At 45.6% G+C, this 17,603-nt stretch overlaps 7 protein-coding genes across 7 annotated transcripts; 4 read left to right on the top strand and 3 right to left on the bottom strand.

The window, feature by feature from the left end:
• Positions 1 to 1,759: 1,759 nt before the first annotated feature.
• Positions 1,760 to 2,264, bottom strand: E1B28_010836 (uncharacterized protein; the record flags this gene model as incomplete). Its single annotated transcript, XM_043155816.1, has 2 exons — positions 1,760 to 1,990; positions 2,043 to 2,264. 2 exons carry the CDS (start codon positions 2,262 to 2,264, stop codon positions 1,760 to 1,762), a joined length of 453 nt encoding a protein of 150 aa, XP_043005598.1.
• A 2,414-nt stretch (positions 2,265 to 4,678) lies between these two features.
• Positions 4,679 to 5,077, top strand: E1B28_010835 (uncharacterized protein; the record flags this gene model as incomplete). The annotated part of the gene is made up of 2 exons (XM_043155815.1): positions 4,679 to 4,961; positions 5,019 to 5,077. 2 exons carry the CDS (start codon positions 4,679 to 4,681, stop codon positions 5,075 to 5,077), a joined length of 342 nt encoding a protein of 113 aa, XP_043005597.1.
• Positions 5,078 to 5,804: 727 nt separating this feature from the next.
• E1B28_010834 (uncharacterized protein) lies at positions 5,805 to 7,225 on the top strand (the record flags this gene model as incomplete). Its single annotated transcript, XM_043155814.1, has 12 exons — positions 5,805 to 5,879; positions 5,934 to 5,943; positions 6,003 to 6,155; positions 6,215 to 6,274; positions 6,343 to 6,375; positions 6,426 to 6,557; positions 6,608 to 6,706; positions 6,763 to 6,801; positions 6,858 to 6,905; positions 6,965 to 6,991; positions 7,048 to 7,088; positions 7,160 to 7,225. The coding sequence occupies 12 exons, from the start codon at positions 5,805 to 5,807 to the stop codon at positions 7,223 to 7,225; spliced, it is 783 nt and encodes a 260-aa protein (XP_043005596.1).
• A 1,440-nt stretch (positions 7,226 to 8,665) lies between these two features.
• Positions 8,666 to 10,561, bottom strand: E1B28_010833 (uncharacterized protein; the record flags this gene model as incomplete). Its single annotated transcript, XM_043155813.1, has 11 exons — positions 8,666 to 9,040; positions 9,094 to 9,152; positions 9,208 to 9,229; positions 9,305 to 9,511; positions 9,580 to 9,669; positions 9,736 to 9,799; positions 9,867 to 9,980; positions 10,037 to 10,089; positions 10,143 to 10,224; positions 10,293 to 10,442; positions 10,500 to 10,561. The coding sequence occupies 11 exons, from the start codon at positions 10,559 to 10,561 to the stop codon at positions 8,666 to 8,668; spliced, it is 1,278 nt and encodes a 425-aa protein (XP_043005595.1).
• A 1,052-nt stretch (positions 10,562 to 11,613) lies between these two features.
• On the bottom strand, positions 11,614 to 11,796 carry E1B28_010832 (uncharacterized protein; the record flags this gene model as incomplete). The annotated part of the gene is made up of 1 exon (XM_043155812.1): positions 11,614 to 11,796. The coding sequence occupies one exon, from the start codon at positions 11,794 to 11,796 to the stop codon at positions 11,614 to 11,616; it is 183 nt and encodes a 60-aa protein (XP_043005594.1).
• A 1,019-nt stretch (positions 11,797 to 12,815) lies between these two features.
• On the top strand, positions 12,816 to 13,160 carry E1B28_010831 (uncharacterized protein; the record flags this gene model as incomplete). The annotated part of the gene is made up of 1 exon (XM_043155811.1): positions 12,816 to 13,160. One exon carries the CDS (start codon positions 12,816 to 12,818, stop codon positions 13,158 to 13,160), a length of 345 nt encoding a protein of 114 aa, XP_043005593.1.
• A 744-nt stretch (positions 13,161 to 13,904) lies between these two features.
• Positions 13,905 to 15,502, top strand: E1B28_010830 (uncharacterized protein; the record flags this gene model as incomplete). The annotated part of the gene is made up of 13 exons (XM_043155810.1): positions 13,905 to 13,973; positions 14,028 to 14,037; positions 14,095 to 14,247; positions 14,312 to 14,371; positions 14,431 to 14,463; positions 14,516 to 14,647; positions 14,702 to 14,800; positions 14,862 to 14,900; positions 14,958 to 15,005; positions 15,066 to 15,092; positions 15,148 to 15,188; positions 15,262 to 15,287; positions 15,343 to 15,502. 13 exons carry the CDS (start codon positions 13,905 to 13,907, stop codon positions 15,500 to 15,502), a joined length of 897 nt encoding a protein of 298 aa, XP_043005592.1.
• Between the last annotated feature and the right edge of the window lie 2,101 nt (positions 15,503 to 17,603).

Here is a 17,603-nt window from a genome sequence, read left to right as displayed (position 1 = left end):
CCTGCAGATCTTCTCACGAAGAACCTAGATAAAATCAAGTTCGAAAAATGTCGTAAAGAACTTGGATTGACCTTCCACTAATTTATACCACATGAATTCAGTGAGGGGGAGTGTTGAACTAATCGTTTAACATGTGACCATGTCAGTCACAAGACTTAGACACAAGACTCCATAGACATTAGTAGTTACTCATGTACATACGTCTGTCACTATATTTACACTATCATTCACATGGATAGTTTACTTATCTACCAATAGCTTATAGACCTCACAGTAGATGACTGGACATTCTCTCACATCTACTTATATCTACCAATAGCTATATGACCTCGAGAGATAACAAGAACCTTGTTACTCAGACACATTCATTAAGCACTATCTTTAGTTCTAACTCACACAGACGTGCTTAGCACGACATAGTATGACATACCTATTATTATACCTACAAGGTAGTATAAAAGCTAAGTAGTAACAGCATGTAACGATAGGCTGTTCTATACGAATATCCTACCACTTAACTCTAACCAAGTTACTGTCTCAAGTCCCTTACAAAGTAAGTCATACCACTGTGCATCTAGGCTGACAGCCTTTGCACCCTGCTTTCAACAATATAGCCTTTCATTCTGAGAGTGAATGGTCAGGTTGACCAAACTGAGCAGCAGAGTGAAGTGTGATGATGTCGGACCAGCCATCGCCAGATGGGCTGAGATGACAAGATGTCGTATTATCATCAGATACTCACCAGTCTGGGTTGGCTTGGGCTACCATATTTAGAAATTAATATAATATTTGATATAATCATTTCAGTTCTCACTCGTGCAGTCTGATTCCAATAAAACATATTATATTATATTATATTAAGAACAGTACAAATATACACACATAAGGAATAACAAACAATCAAGAAACGTGAACTTTGAACGGACCCGGCACGCAACTAACGGTGACTCGTTATCACTACTTGACCCAATCTTGACCACACAGAGTGTCGCTATTGTCTTCGTTCTGCATCGAGTGTGAGTAAGTCAAGAAAAAAAAAGAGTCAAGTTATACTCACATAAGAGGGAGAGAGGTGTGGGCAGGATGCGTGCGGCGGGCATACTTATATGTTGCGCGTTCTTTGGTCATATTTGTTGGCATGATGCACTTCTGTGGAGAGGGACCCACATGGGATCCACAAATACCCACTCCATCTGTAGGGCATTGGTGGAGCAAAATCAATAATGGGGAACTCGGCGTACCTGCAGTTACCCTGCGCAGGATGGAACCCTGAACATGCCGAAAGCAAAGTTCAATGCAAGTTGAACATTGAATCTTGTTAGATAATATATCAACTTAGCATTTTATTTTTCTTTGGTTAACGTAGGTAGGTCCGGGTCTAAGTTTAACAAATATTGCGACTGATTTATGCCAGTTTCACTATCAACAACCTGGGCTGTGCTGACACTAAGCTGACTATCTCGAAAAATTTGGACAGCATATGGGCCAAATGTGGGCTGACTGTGACAAATAGCTGTAAAATCTGAATTGACATGACTCTGTAACGGTATTCTGACCCTATCTGGCCATAATCTGGCCTGATGTTGACCATACACTGTCAGATATCATCAGACTGAGGCTTTGAGTTCAGACACTCATCAGAAACTGATTGCATCTTGCCCATCTATGCACAGGCTGTTGATAAGTGCCCACTCAAACTCAGGTTGGGATTTAATGGTAAATACATGGTTGTGTACTGATTATTTCTCCCAGACTAATGTTACTTTGTCATCCATATCAGGAGTTGAACAGAATCACCCCGGTTTCGTGGTGGTATCGTGATCAAGTATTGGCCTGTAGGAAGCAGACAGGGAGGGAGAAGCAGGGTGACAATGTGATGCTTTTTACAACTGAGGGCTTGAAGAGCTTCGAGCGTGTCCCGTTCATCTTCATCGACGAGTTTGCACCAAATGACATTGGATTCGTCACCCATGTATCCTTGAGCCGCAGCCTGTTAATCCAAAAATGAGTGAGTCGTTATACTCCCAGAATCTTGAGCACACCCTGTGTTCCAATAGTAAGGGAAAAACCTCAGCTTGATGTTGATTCAAGTAGAGGACAACTTCGCGAGACCGAAATCGTTCAAGCTCCGAGGCTCTTTCCGCAGGGATCTGTTCAATAGGCAAGGGCTCCTCGACAATGAGGTTGAGGCATGATCCATCTGAAGGTAAATTTTTATCTGCACAGCCAGAGGTTCTGCCCAGTTCTGGAGGCTGAATCGCCATTAGGTCTGGCAAGTCCTCTGGCCGTCAGGAAAAACCCGATTTGTGAATTAGTATAAATCCGACTAATCCCCCCAATTTGCATGCTTAGTTATAATTTGTTTAATTCTGCATGCCTTAGTCATAATTCGATTGAATTAACTTACAGTGGGAACTAAATAGCACTAATTCTCCCGAACTTCTGATACTTTTGGGGAAATTAGGTAAAACTTGGAGCTCTAACCAAAATAATTTGTGTGAATTTGTTGGCTCATGTGAAATTGTGCAAACAATAAAATGCACAAGAATATTTGAGGCAAGTTTGTTGGTATACAGCTTTATATTTAAAATATCACAAACACAATCTCAAAAATAAACCAGCAGGAGGGAGCATTCTAGCCTGACATTGTACTGATAACTCGGGTGTACTGCAGGTGATGAGGTGAACTTGAAATTTTTTTTACGAAGTTACTCCGAGATGCCCATGTATTCAGGGCAGGATCCGAACACATGGATTGTCCGAGTTGTCTGGGTAATCCGGGACCGGGGCATAAATTCGTCCACATAAAATTTCTTTCCGACTTTCCCTTTCTTCCTTCCCTCCCTCCATCCATCTTCCTTTTTTTTTACCTTCTCCAGCCCTAACACTCATATTCGTTCCAAACATCAATCACTCTTTCATACCAATTGGCAGGGACTACTCGACTTTTTGACTGTAGGTGATAAATAATTTTTGTTGCCGAAATTTATTAATACGGCGTCATAGCATTGAATGAACTCGTGATGTAAGTTGATTCGTCCTCTAGTTCCCGGGGTGCAGGCTCATTTTTTTACTGGATTTTTAGAATGACATGAAATCCATACATACAAGGACCATCCTCAATGCTTTTGACTCGTCTTCAGGTGACTGTCATAAGCTTTTTTTCTGATCTACTCTATACTCATAGGCATGTAGGTCTTTTTGCTCTCCAACAGGCGGAAAAATGTTGATTCTTCTATATATTAAGTATATATTAATTATTACTACATGTATTTTATCGTAACTACCATTAATATAATTGATGTGGTTTAAACTTCAGCTTGTGAAATAAGTCACTATTTGTAAGAAAAATATGAAAATATGCGCCAACCAAAGGCAACGAAAGCATGCAAAATTGTGGTAATAAGGACAAATTAGTGCTAATGAAAAAAGGGGGATGTTTGATTTTCGAAATTCCGCCAAGCGAACTAACCATCTCAAATTCGGCTCCTTAGGGAGAATTGGTACGAATTATCCCTAATTCGCACCAATTCGTGTTTTGGGATTTTCCTGATGTGGCTTGGGAATGTCATTCATGTCACAGATGGGGAAGAGTTTCCTGAGCGTAAAGTAGCGGAAATGCCGTGCTTTGTACTGTAGTGCAATTTCTTGAACCTTGGGTGAAATAGTGAACTCGCCGGAATGGAGAATTCTCTCGACAACTCCTCGGACGTAACATGAGTGAGGGATGTCGATTTTCACCAATTGTAACCCGAACAGGAGCACCACGACTAGAATGTACTGAGATACAGTAACTTTGTAGGTAAGAAATGACATACGAGTGTGAGGTTCGTGACTGGCGATGTACTTCATAAGGGATGGTGGATTTTGGTCAAATTGGTGACCTTTGACATGATAGTACTCCTAACACCGCCACGCTAGGCTGTCACGTTATCCGTTATAGAACCCGAATCGGAAATGATGGGTCTACGCGTTGTTTGCTTTGTCCTCCTCTTCCCTTTCCTCCCTCCCGTTCAGCAGACTCAACCTCAATTGTATGATTCCTCAGTTTTTTTCCTAGGTTAGGATGATAGTCGGAACGACGTCAAACCCACCACCAGGAAGACATGAGTAAGTGACGTTGGTTTTACTCACCGCAAGATATTGACTTTAGTAGTCAGCATACTGTCGACTCGATGTAATACTATACTCAAACACAACGCTCGCTAATGCGATACGCGCTCAGCAATACAGATAGGATATTCTTGTTGAGGTTCTATGGAAAGTTGGGCGAAAGACGGGATTTTGGAGATAAAGGCGGTACGGTTTGTATTGGCTTATAACTCGTTTCGGCATACGACTGACATTTCTAACTATGTAGCCTTGAATGGGGACCTTCAAACGAGAAGGGTTACTCGCCGTCGATGGACACTCCGAACCTCAAACCAATTGAAGATTTCTTGTTCATAAGAAGTTTAAAACCACTTTGCCGCTGTCGTCGCCTTTCCATTCAACGGCCTCAGCGCCAGATCTCGTCTCCTTCACCTTTGCAAAACTTGGTTTGTCATAGCCGGCGGTTCCCCAATGTTGAATATAACGAGACGCAAAAAGCTATTCGATGGACCATTTCCTTCTTGACAGTGATGCTGCCTATTTAGTCATTCCATGTCATATCCTTTTCGCCATCCGGGCCCTCGTTATGAACGGCACTACTACCCTGTGGCAGTGCGCTAGTCAAGCGATGCTTGACTCTACCCACACTTTTGGCGATGGCTGTTTCGAGCTATCTCATCGTGGTGTGATACCTTTGGTGGAGGTGTTGCAACAAAATGCACTCAAAATCCTTTCCGAAATTCAGTTGTCAACAGCAGATGACGCCCGAGGAAGCGCAAGAGATCATGCAGGTGTCGTGGAGATAAGATATGCAGCTCAAGCTCCCGGGGTTCTCACTGGCATTCACGCTGTTCAAAACGTATGGGATAGTAAGTCTGCCCTCCTTTACTTCAGTACTCTGACTAACCTCGTCGTTCGTCCGTCAGCCTACCATCTCGAAACTTTTGGCAGCGACAAAGCAAACTGTGTCGGATGTATTATTTGAAAGTTCAGCCGTTTTAAGACAGAACTCCTTAGGCTTGTCGTAAGGCGAGTCTCGGTTGCCATAGCTTCACAAGAGACTACCTACATTTCTCCCGCCGTTCAGCCTATCAATATTCCGTAAGCACCAAATCGAGACCCGAACGCCTCCGAGTCAATCTCATTTCGTCTACTGCGATACACCGAAAGGCTTTTGGTCAGAATACCCTGTGGAGAGTGCGGATTTTGTTTGATTATCTGCTGGTGGTTCCTATCCAGACCCCTGCTCAGCTCGCTGCTCGTCGTAAGCTGCGCTGCGGATGGGTAGACTATGGGCGGTGAACGTTTGAACTTCCGGCGTAGGGGCTTTTCCTCGATCTGGAGCAGAAACTCAACTCTTAACTTGATTACCGCAGGAATCGATCTCTCGGCCGTCATTCTGAATGCAAGATACTATTCCCACAATCCAGAAAGTCTCGTCGAAAGTTCTTTTCACCACCCCCCGGGCCCTGGAATCGCCGCTTATTCCCATCATCTATCTGCCACGTCAATGTTTTCCTCAAACCAAATATGTAGTGACAAACCGCTGCTCACGGACAATGAATCGTCCGATGGCGTATTAGTGTGGTGGTACCGCTGATTGATGCGAAAGTCAATTATCCACATGGTCTTTCTCACCATAAGTACCATGTCCGACAATTGTCTCCAGCGCTCCCCATTCACCACCCTCCTTCCCTCCACCCTCTGAAACGATGCCTGATGTCGCAGCAGCAAAGGCGGCGTTCGAAAAGATAGTAGTGGCGCTTGGTCATCAGCGGATAGTCGCAGTGAGTTACTCTAACAATGCTTTAAATGATCAGGGCTAAATTCGGCCTTTTCAGCATATAGATGGTTCGTTCAAGTCGAAAATTCCACTCTCTACTCTTCTGAATACTATAAATACCACCCAGTCTTCAGCACTACGCTCCTCGTCTACGAGGTAATCGTCAACCTCCCCGTCGAAATTGAACTCATCTGGATGAGGAGATGGTCATTCTTGACTGGTTTATATATCCTCCAACGTTATCTCCCGTTCTTCGACACCGCTGTGATGGTCCTTCACCGTAAGTGTTGGTGTGCCTACGTTCTGAGTCTGTCTTAATGACCCGACTCTACTATACAGACCAGTTTGGGGAAAATCTGAGCACTCGTTATTGCACAATAAACTACAACGTCGGTGGATGTAAGTCTACCCCAAGCTCAAGTCTACACTAGTTCATCGTTCATCATTTGACGCCATTATCAATGCAGGGAGTTTCATTATTGGTATCGTGTTGTCCGAAAGTAAGTCGCGTTATGTTCTTGAAGTTGCCGTTGTTCACCTTTCCCCCCAGTTGTTCTAACTCTGCGAGTGTGGGCGGTCTGGAAAAGGAGTATCCCGGTGGCTATAGGGCTTGTCGTGTTCTTCCTCGCCTGTTGGGTGCCTTGCTATGTTCTGTTCGCGCAGTTCTTGAGTGCCACGGAATGTAAGTTCTCTCCTTCCACCAAGCGGCCCTTTCTGAGATAATGTTACCAGTCGCAATTCTCCCACTGCCTAATTTTCGCGGATGTTTCATCGCCGGTGGCAGTCATATTCTCTATTTGTGCTGGGTACTGATGATGGTGTATGACACCGGTAAGTCCATGGATCCGTTTCCCCTAAAACCCGGGATGCCGATCCATTATTTTCAGGTACATTGGTAATGATCCTCATTCCTGGAGTTGCGGCATGTGCGTCTAGCTCTTTCCAGAAATAGTACGAGTCGCCTAATGTCTTTTCCTTTTAGATCGGAGAGGTGGAAGATCAGAACTTGTCAGAACTGTATACCAGGACGGTAGGATCAAAATTATGAATCCTCTCCATCGATACATCAACTGATGTCTGACAAACTAGGCGTTATATATTACGCATTTATATTCCGTGAGCTGATCTCATTGATCCACCCGTGTTATCATCTTTACTGACCTCCCCCCCAGTGGTCTCGGTGATTAATGTAATCGTTATCCTCACTCTCCCGGTGAGTAAGCTCTGGTATTATGGCATTCGATTACAATTATGTGAACTGACTCGCGCTAATTCACACTATAGCCCGACCTTGTCCATCTCTTATCTTCGTACGTCCGATCAACCTATGTTCGGACACATCCCGATTAACTTGAATCGCTGTCCCATCGTAACAGATTCGAACGTGTGTTACATTCCCTCCTGACAAGTCGCGCAATCCTGCATATCCGTCAAATAGGCTTGGAACACTCAAGTACCTGCTTGACGACATCGCAGCTTCGATTCACACGGGACGGTCATGGGGAGTTCTCAACAGCTTTTAATACCGACCAGACATGGTCAACTAGTTAGCTGTAACACATATTCTCGTGTATAGTCCATTGAAATATTGTATGTATTGTATTCCTCCTAGCGTGCTTCGAATCTCCCCATCTTTCTCGGTTGAAAGGCTAGCAGGATCCTGCTACATGTGGGATCGTTGGGCTTCCAGTCCGGCCCGTAGCCATATTATGTTCGAGCGATTCGGATATCATGCATTTTCGTGTTCCTGCCAAAGCATAGTCGTCGGTCGATGGCTGTGTCCTCTTCTCTTCTCCTCTTTCCTCACCTGCTCCAGCCTCTGGTCTAACCGATCTTTACGCAAATAGCGTAGCACATCAGTACGGTGAATCCGAATTATGGAAGATCTTAGGTTGCACGCAATTTCAGGAAATACGACGAACGCTTGGATTGCATGGATTCTGCGACGAAGTGCACCTCTCGGTTCTGTACTTCTGTCGCGTGTGCAAGACCTGATTCTCTGTTGAGCCTGACACGGCACGCTCTTTCGATGCATCTCCAACATCCATCTCACGACCTTCCTTTCTTCATGCGACATTCCACCCATCCATCGACAACAAAAGAACATGGGTACATCTTCGATGCGGGTTGGACGTACAACTTGAAGTGCTCACTGGTCAATCGATCAGTAAGTATGTGAGAGGAGTCAAGGACTCGCCAGAATCGAGAATTCTCTCGACAAGTCGTCGAACGTAACATGAGCAAGGGATGTCGACTTTCACCAATTGTAACCCGAACAGGAGAACGACAACTAGAATGCGCTGAGCTACAGTAACGTTGTTGGTAAGGAATGACATACGAGTGTGAGGTTGGTGGCTGGCGATGTACCTCATTAGGGGTGGTGACGGCGGGTGTGGTGAGAGAGAGGTTTGACGAACACCGCAAACTAGGCTGTCACGTGGGCGTTATGGGTGCTGCTGGGCGGCTGATCGAGATCAATGCTCCAGCCTCGCTGTTCGTATAAATATTGCGTAACATATTGAGTCTTGTCACTTCCACCACCACCCATGCCCATGGCAGCTCCCCAGGCCACACCTTTATCAACTAGTTAGCTGTAATGCATACTTATTATTCTCGTGTATAGTCCATTGAAATATTGTAATGTAATCTTCCTATGTAGTATACTTCGAACTTGCCACCTTTTTCGTTTGAAATGCTGCAGCTGGTAGTACGACAAAGTACAACATTAAAATCCTTCAAAGTCCCGTTTCTCTAAAGAAAAAGAAAAAAAAAACGATTGTACTTCCTTGCTTATAATTGCCTCAAATGAGGGTACGAATAATGATTCTGAACGACGTCATCATTGATGTGGGGTTCGCGGGGTTCGCTTCCCACACCTGTACCCGCAGTACAACTCGACCTAGCGCCAGAATGAGTACCGTCCCTGTTCGGCAAAGTCACAGCTGTCTTTGGTAGAGTCACGTTGCTCCTGGATTCTCGAAGGCATGCCCGACGTAAACTTTCGGTCTTCGAATCAGGGATTCCTTCGAGCTCGAGGTCAGCTGCACCCGAGCTGCCATGACTGGCAACATGACGAGAAATGTCGACGTGGGTTGACGGTGGGAGGCTCGACGTCTGTCGTCGTGTATAGTGTCTGTATAACACTTTCAGGCCTTGAGTAATAGCCTATGGTACAAAGGTTATTACAGACCATCGAAATATGGATGGAAAGCACGCACTGGATCTGCACAGGCGACCAACGCGTAGACCGTACCGCGGAATAAGAAAGCGGCGCGAACTAGCATGCATCATCAGCTCAACCCGGGCCATCACCCACAGATGAAAATACCAACAGGTGCTCACAGCAATCCAGTCCTAGGAAGAAAAATAACAATAGATGTTTGTTAACAAGTATCATAACGAAGAAAATATCCAGAGCGCGCTACATACTGATCGAGTCTTGATTCCCTGGGTGGGACGAGAGATGGTCCCTACAGCTGAGAGTCCCGATGTCATTAACGACGAGAGGGGGTAGAGTGAGATACGCAGTACAATGTTCCGGTACTGTCTAGGTCCCAGAGGTTTGCGGTACTGTTGCGATGCTGAGAGTCTCTGGGAACGCGGTGCCGTTGCTGCTCTAGGTCCTGAAGAGAAAACCTGAGGAGAGTAATGTGGTGTGCGTAAGCGCGGAGAAAAGGAAGGAAAGGAATCCTTCGACAACGAACCTTTACACGTATCATATAAATGACCACCGAACAAAATGTTACGAGTTCTCCAGCCATAGTGAGGAAGCTCCATATATTCTGCATGCCCATCTGTGTGAAAGAACTTGAACGTTGAGATTGTACTGCGAGTGGTAGATAACCTGGACAAAAGCGCACTCGCCACCAAAACCCTCTGACAGGGTTGGGGTCGTAGTAGTAACACCCTACTTTGGAATCATACCTGTGGGTTGTGGTGGGCCCAATGGATTGAATCAGCCAGAACCTGGAGATGTTGGGGGAAAACTCACGTTAATTGTTTCGATAGGTATGTCAAGACGCCCAAAACTACCGCCAATGATAGGCTACCCCAAACGTAGTACTTTTCTGCTTTTGCCCCGTCAATCCCGTGTATCATAACCAGTCTGATTGAGTGTCAGATACGGGTACCCAAGAGAAAAAAGAGAAAGAGAACACATACTGAAGGTTGAGGCCGATGCAGAAGAACAGGAAGGATGATAGGTGCAGACCAAACTATTCCGGCTGTGTGAGCTACTACACATGTGATGGTTAACACAACTCCTTACAATCACGGACGATCCCGTAACACGACACGTCGTTTGGTCCTGGACGCGACTTACTACATTACTAGTTATTGAATATACAACGCTGAACGGGCGGAGAGTACAATCAGTTTCACTGGCTCACCAACAAAAAAGATACAAAAACACCTTCACCTTGTACATAACGCGTATATCATGAGACGAAAACTGACTCGGTCCGTTTTTTGTTTGGACAAGGGATGTAGGAACAGGAGGACGGCGATGAGGATGATTATGGTGCAGGATGTTACACTCAGGTATGAAATAGCATTGAAAACGGTTTCTCTAGACACAGTCACGCGTTAGATGAGACGATGGGGCTGAAACATCGTAGAGCGATACCTGACGCGCAAGTCCTCGGTTGAGAGGTTCAGTGACCCCACTGCTGTCCTTGGAACAAACATGGTCGGATATCGGAGGGTGGGGATACAGGTGGGGAGGGACGAGTGAGCTCGTAATTGTTCCATTGAACCTGCTTCATATACGAAAAAAACTTTGTCTGATGTCGTAAATAATTGACTAAAATTGTGGATAAAAATAAGACGGGGCATGGCTACTTGAACCTGTACGGAGATGTCAAAGCAATACCTTTCCAACGCGCCGAAGTAAAGGAACCGACTTGAGAGTTGCTAGTGCACTTGTGCCTCTAATTTAGGAAATGAACGTGATGAGTAGACGACCAAATTGAATAAATATATATACCGTACCGAAGAGATAAAACGGCGTCTGTACTCTATTGGTATAACACTCAAGTGTGAAAGGCAAACCAATAAGACGCCTCCGACTGGTCTGGCCTTGACCCCAGATCTGACCTCCACGTTCTTGGTTCGGCTTGACAGTTTCCCTTCAGCAGAGTCGCGCCTTGACAAGATCTAATACACCAGTGTTCAAACGTTCACCTGCCATGAGTCAGTCTTCAGGTTGTCGGAATCATCCACAAACGCGTCGAAGAATTAGCATTCGGTCAGTGATTCGGGGAGGGTATGGCGACGGGAAATTGTTGTTCAGAATACGTTAGTGAGATTGAGATGTATCCGCGAACACTTTGACGGTTGTTCGTTTTGTTCGAGAGGTTCCTCATGGTCACGGTTGACATGTTTAGTTGTTAAAAAACCTAGAGAGAAATTGAATCTTGGATAAGATAGAGAGGATGTAGTAGGATAGCCATACCAAATTTCAAAGCTTACGAGTGACAGCTGTAATGTGTGGCTGGATGTCGAGCGAGACGGCGACGCGACTGGGACAACCAAGTCGAGTGTAAAATATTAGACGCTAGCGGAAAAATTGAATCATAGCGAATTTCAGATAAGATAGAGAACATATAGCAGAACAGCTGTACCGAATTTTGGAGCTTACAAGTGATAGCTGAAACCTGTGGCTGGACGTCGAGCGAGGTGATGGCGACGCAGAAAGGAAACTATACGGGCACGTGCGCGGCAAGCTGATTTACTTTCTCTTACGTGAGCCGTTCGTCCCCTACCCTCGCCTCGTGTTCCTCCTCCTGTATATCTTCCCAAAGTCGTATAGTACGATGTGCCCCCAACGATTTCTTCAACTTCCGACTCTCCTGATCCATCCGTTTGACTTCGTCCTGAGAGTCACGGAGAAGGCGCTCTAGCTCTTTAACACGCTCCTCCATTGGTTTGGGGTCTCTCACGAATCACACCCGTACCACTTCTAGTTCGGTTTCAAACGGTACACAAAGATCAGACGAAACGGCTGAAGTCACATAACGGTCTTTTCGGTAGAGGTTAATTTGAGTGCACAGCCATCACATCAAACTTTTCCCATATGCATGTTACTAGTAGTTCATTCGCACTACTTATCTTGAATACCGTGACGGTGTGGGAGCTTCTTCTCGCCAACATCAGAGGCCTCCTCTCTTCTCCCCCCTCACCTCCTCCAGCCTCTAGACTCAAATGGTTACTCCTCAAATAACGTAGCAGGAAGAATAGCATCAGTACGCTGGATCCGAGTTATGGAAAAATGCACCCAGTTTCAGGAAATTGACCAAAGGTAATGTGACGGACGAACGCTTTGATGGAATGGATTCGGTGAGTAGTCATGGATTCCTCCTTCCATTGTCTCCTAAACAAACTGATGAAATCATTAATGTAAACAGAGCGTGTGCACACACTGGAATCTGGACCTAGCAGCGCTCAGCGGGGCCAAAGTAACTACAAATAGCTGACCCATTGTACACCTCTCGGTCTTTGGAAGCACGGTGCTGAACATGCACTGTCTGTCACTTGCGCATAACCGGCACCTCTGATTCCTTGTTGAGCCCGACGAATACACGGCACGCTATGAGATCAGCTTAGCAGTCGCAAACATTCTTTTGATGCACCTCCAACATCTATCTTCCTTCCTTTGTTCAACAGTATCGATAACGGACCTTGCGTTCGATGAAGGTAGAACGTACGGATACCAGAAGTTACAACGAGAAATATTGTCGACGAATGTGTGTCGAACACGCCGGGTGCCCAGCCCGATATAGAATAAGCATAGGGCTCTGTTGAGGGGGTTTAGGAGGTTATTGTATGTACGATCTAATTTCTCGTGTTCAGTTTGGGTCTGACTCTCCACCGCTGTGCAGGACTTACTTTTACAAACAACTAGAAGCTTGACACATCACTGCACCAACTCGCTATCCATTTCATGACTGCTCGCTCTGTTATTAACATGGGTGCGTCGCCCTATAGCGTCGGAAGCTCTTTTCACGGTTTCGCGGATCACTATCATGGAGCATTAACGATTATCGCCACTCCTTATTACGGTGCCTATGTCAGCACATATCGTCATGTGTTGAGTTTCATGATATCCACGATCTGTCAGTGGATCAGTGGACGAGGTGGATACCATCAGGCACCACGATGTTGTCTGTTTGATTCTGTTCATGTAGAAATGGAGGAACGACGAGAGGCCTCAGCTCATCATCTGTCTAATACCGCAGGGGTTGAATCACTTCATCTCCCCCTCCCCCTCCCGCCGTTCTCGGATTAAAGCCCCTTTGGAGCCTCACAACTTAGTTCGCTTCAGAGGTCTTTTTAGCACCATCCGCCATTTATTATTCTGCTAGGCTCAAGCGACAGGTCGGTACTAGGTATGAATGGTCCAACGGTGTATTATCGGATTACCGATCAGGTCTTGATAATTGCTATAAATTTCGTCGCTGATTCTAGCTGTTCTATTTCAGCGCCTTATTTCTCTTTCACATCTCTTTCAAAATTGATGCCGGATGCCGCCGTGTTGAGACCGGCAATGCACTATATGGCCTCCATTTATAGACGAGGTTCAGCTGCACGATCATCCTGCATGCAGCATGGTGTTCGTGCCATGATAGGTAACGGATAGCAATGGTCAAGGCTCTTTTCTGCACTCGGGCACGGGCGTTGTTGTGGCGTTACTTCCTGAGGCGCAAAAATTTATCACTCTACTTCCTCTCGCAGGCCGTCCTCCGAACTGAGGGTTCTCCTCAACACGTTACAATTCAAGTCTCGTTTCTCACCTCAGAAGCTCGTTTGTGCACCGCCCACTGGAGGCGCCACTGGTCCTATACCAAAATCTCTCGCATCGTTCAATTATATCCCAGCAACAGATCCGCATTCAAGGGGAATAAGTTATTTGTAGCGGGGTTTCAAATCACATCACATCTCTCGATTTGTAGGCAATGCGCCGTTCTTTTCGCTATAAGTATCCTCGCTGAATTCTGTCCAATTTGCTACCGTCTCTCTTCCCTCTGCAACCATGGCTGATGTTAGCGCAGCTGAAACAGCAATGATAATAGAGGCGCTTACCCATCAGCGGATAGTAGCAGTGAGTTGTCTCAGTCATCGTTGTAAATGATCAGGTACTAATCCAGGTTTTCAGCATGTAGATGGTTCGTTCAAGTCACAAGTATCGTTTTGCGTTTGAATCTTATCATAATGCCCCACAGTCTTCATCACTGCGCTTCTCGTCTGCGAGATAATCATCAATCTCCCCGTCGAGATTGAGCATATTTGGATGAAGAGATGGTCATATTTGACCGTCCTATATATCATCCAACGTTATCTCCCATTTTTCGATACAGCTGTCATGGTCCTTAACCGTAAGTGCATCAGTAGCTGAGGTCTCGTTTCTGGTCCGTCTTACTGATGATTCCCTTCACACAGTCCATTTTGGAGAAAATTTGAGCACTCGTGATTGCACCTTGAACTACAACATCAGCGCATGTAAGTCACGGTAATCCTGCACTACGCTGGATCAATGGACCTGATACTTGTTCGTGCAGGGTGCTTCATTGTCGGTATCGTGCTGTCTGAGAGTAGGTCACATTATGCTCGTGAAATTGCCATAGTTCACCTTTTTTCTTTCAGTCCTCCTAACTCTACGTGTGTGGGCAGTCTGGCAAAGAAGTTTACCGGTGGCTATAGGACTCTCCGTCTTCTTCTTCGCCTGTTGGGTGCCTTGCTATGTTCTGTTCGCGCAGTCTTTGAGTGCCGCAGTTTGTAAGTTCGCCGCTCCTTCCTCCAGGTGGCCCTTTCTAAATATAATACTACCAGTCGCAACTCTCCCACTGCCTAATTTTCGTGGATGTTTAATCGCCAATGGAGATCATATTATCTTTTTGTGGTGGGTATTAATGATGGTGTATGACACCGGTGAGTCATTCATGGATCCGTTTTCGCCCAAATTCCCAGATATCGATGCATGATTTTCCAGGTATACTGGTGGCGATCCTCATTCCTGGAGTTGCTGCATGTGCGTTTAGCGCCTTCCCACAATATCTCATTTCACTCAGTGTCCTTTTGCCTCTAGATCGGAGGGGTGGAAGATCCGAACTCGTCAGAACTGTATACCATGACGGTATGATCACCGTTTAGAAATCATTTTCATGTGTACTCAACTGACGTTTGACAACCTAAGGCGTTATATACTACGCACTCATATTCTGTAAGCTCATTCTCGCCACGTTCCGTCTTTATGGGTTTTCCTGACTCCCCTCTAGTAGTCTCGACGATTAACGTGATCGTCACCCTCGCCCTTCCGGTAAGCAAGTTGATCCACCTTACTAGCCGTTAACGATCGTATGAACTGACTATCTACTACATCTCTACGTTAGCCCGACCTTGTCCTCCTTTTGACTTCGTACGTACACTACAATCATCCCTATGTTTGGCGTAAGTCACTCACCTAAACTCAGATTCGAACGTGTACTACATTCCATCCTAACAAGTCGCTCAATCCTTCACATTCGTCAAATAGGCGCGAAAGTGCTCGCCAGACAACACGGCGGCGGCAATTTGCATGAAGCGATTGCACTTCCTTTCTCTACCAAACAGCCACAGACAAACTCGATTTGAGATGTTCGAAGGTGTAATCTTAGGTAGTTGTAGCGGAAAGAAACTTTTTCCAAAAATACCTTGCCGAATTGAATAGTGTACGTAGTGTACTTTGAGCTAATTCTCCCTTCGCGTTCGAAACGCTGGTAATTTCTTGGACCGTGTACTGCAGAGAGAAATATCGTGACGGGAAGCGTGTATATGAGGAGAGTACTATCATTATGGGACGCCAAAATTTAAAGCTGGTGACTGGGGCTGTAATGCCACGTGGCATAGGCGTCGTTCACGAACTTTGATCATGAAAAGTTCGAGCAACGTTGAACTTGTCTCGCATGATGATCTGAGGTCCTACAGTCAATGAGGGAAATTGTGCGTGGAGGGGAAGCATGGTGAGTGAGTGAAGGTCCTTCGTAATCACGACTAGAGCCGAATCCTCAACACAGATACCACTTTCACTACATCGCCTTCGTCAACGCCTCAGGTTCTCAAGTTGAATCACGAAAACAAATAAAAACCCCAAAGGTCTAAGCATATCGTCTCTGGACGGCACTTTCATGACGACCGCCTGCGCTTCCTCTGACCTGGGTCGTTGTAACGTTGAAACTTGCCGATAACAATATTGGCCGCCATTTATACGCACGATTCAGCTGTGCTGGGCAGGACGATTATCCTACATGGCATTCTGCGCTTCGTGATACGATATGCGGAACATTTGGAGGCAAGAAAAAGAATAACTTCGTCCAATAGCCCTTCTGCACTCGGGGAAGCCGGGTCTTGTTGGGGAGTAGGAACTTGGAGAGATCTCAATACATGCTTTCTGAATCCTTGCTGAGGCACAAAACCCTACTTCCTCTCTATCTCAAATCGAGACTCTTCCTCTTGGGCGGTTTGGCAAAGGAGTCTCCGGTCAATTTTGCTGCAATACCTGGCAGATGTCGATGAATGCATTATCTTCTAAGGAGATTCTCATTTCTGGAGTTGCTGCCTGTGCGTCTAGCTCTTCAATAAGCTCGAGTCGCCTAATATCTTTTTGCTAGATCGTAGAGTGGAAGATCCGAGCTCGTAAGGACAGTATACCGAGATGGTAGGATCACTGTTTGAATTTTTTTCACCCAGAGTACGCATTCTATTCCGTAAGGTAATCTCATCATGCCTTGTTTTTTCCTGACCCCCCTCTAGTAGTCTCGATGATCAATGTGATCGTCATCCCAAATGTTCCACGGTAAGTACGCCGATATGCCTTGGTCTCAATATCATGAGTACTGACCTCACTTTACCCCTCTTGTAGCCCGATCTTGTTCATCTTTTATCCTCGTATTATGTTCCATCAGATTTGTGGCACATATCCCTACTAATCCTAAATCATTACCCCACAATAACAGATTTGAACGTGTATCGCATTCCCCCCGACAAGTCAAGTAATCCTTCAAATTCGTCGACACGAGGTGATCTTGTGTCATCTTTCCATACTGACCAACAATTTAAACCTACTAGTTAGCTTTACAATCAAGAAGTACGCGTTTGTGGTTGTAGCGTGCTTAATGTACGGTAACTCGAACTTTGAAGCTAATCCTCTTTAAATTTCGTTGGGAACCTTTCTGTTAGAACACGTATGGTCAGGTCTCAGATCTCAGTGTCCAACTGTCGTCCCGTTTCACACCATTGATGGGCTGGATCGTACTCATCTTCAGAAATCAATTATAAAGCAAGAGAACCCCGAGTCGGCCACCTTCTCACCATTGAGTTCGAATGTTATGTTATGCGACGTACATATTCAAATTGTGAGATATATATATACGATCTTTGACAGGTTACGATAAAAACGCCAGGGCCCTTCATCCCGTTTTGGATGACTTTTTCGTGTTCCCACCGCGCTACGACCGTCTTCCTGACAGGTATCCTTGCTAGTAAATCATTGGGTCCCGGGTACGGTTTGATTTCGTTGGAAGGGAAGAAGCGATCAGGTAGGTTTCAAGTTTCCTCCCGCGAGCCGCCTGTCATTGGTTGCCTGTGTTCAGTGACACTTGCCATACCCAAGTCGTACCGAGTGATCTCCGACGTTTGCATCAGTAACGATTACGAAGCCGTTCAATGATGGTGCGCTTTACGGTGGTTTAAGCCG

The sequence above is a fragment of the Marasmius oreades genome, chromosome 7 (assembly GCF_018924745.1).
Source record: "Marasmius oreades isolate 03SP1 chromosome 7, whole genome shotgun sequence".
In the NCBI taxonomy this organism is placed as follows: domain Eukaryota; kingdom Fungi; phylum Basidiomycota; class Agaricomycetes; order Agaricales; family Marasmiaceae; genus Marasmius; species Marasmius oreades.
This window is presented reverse-complemented; position numbering and strand designations above follow the sequence as displayed.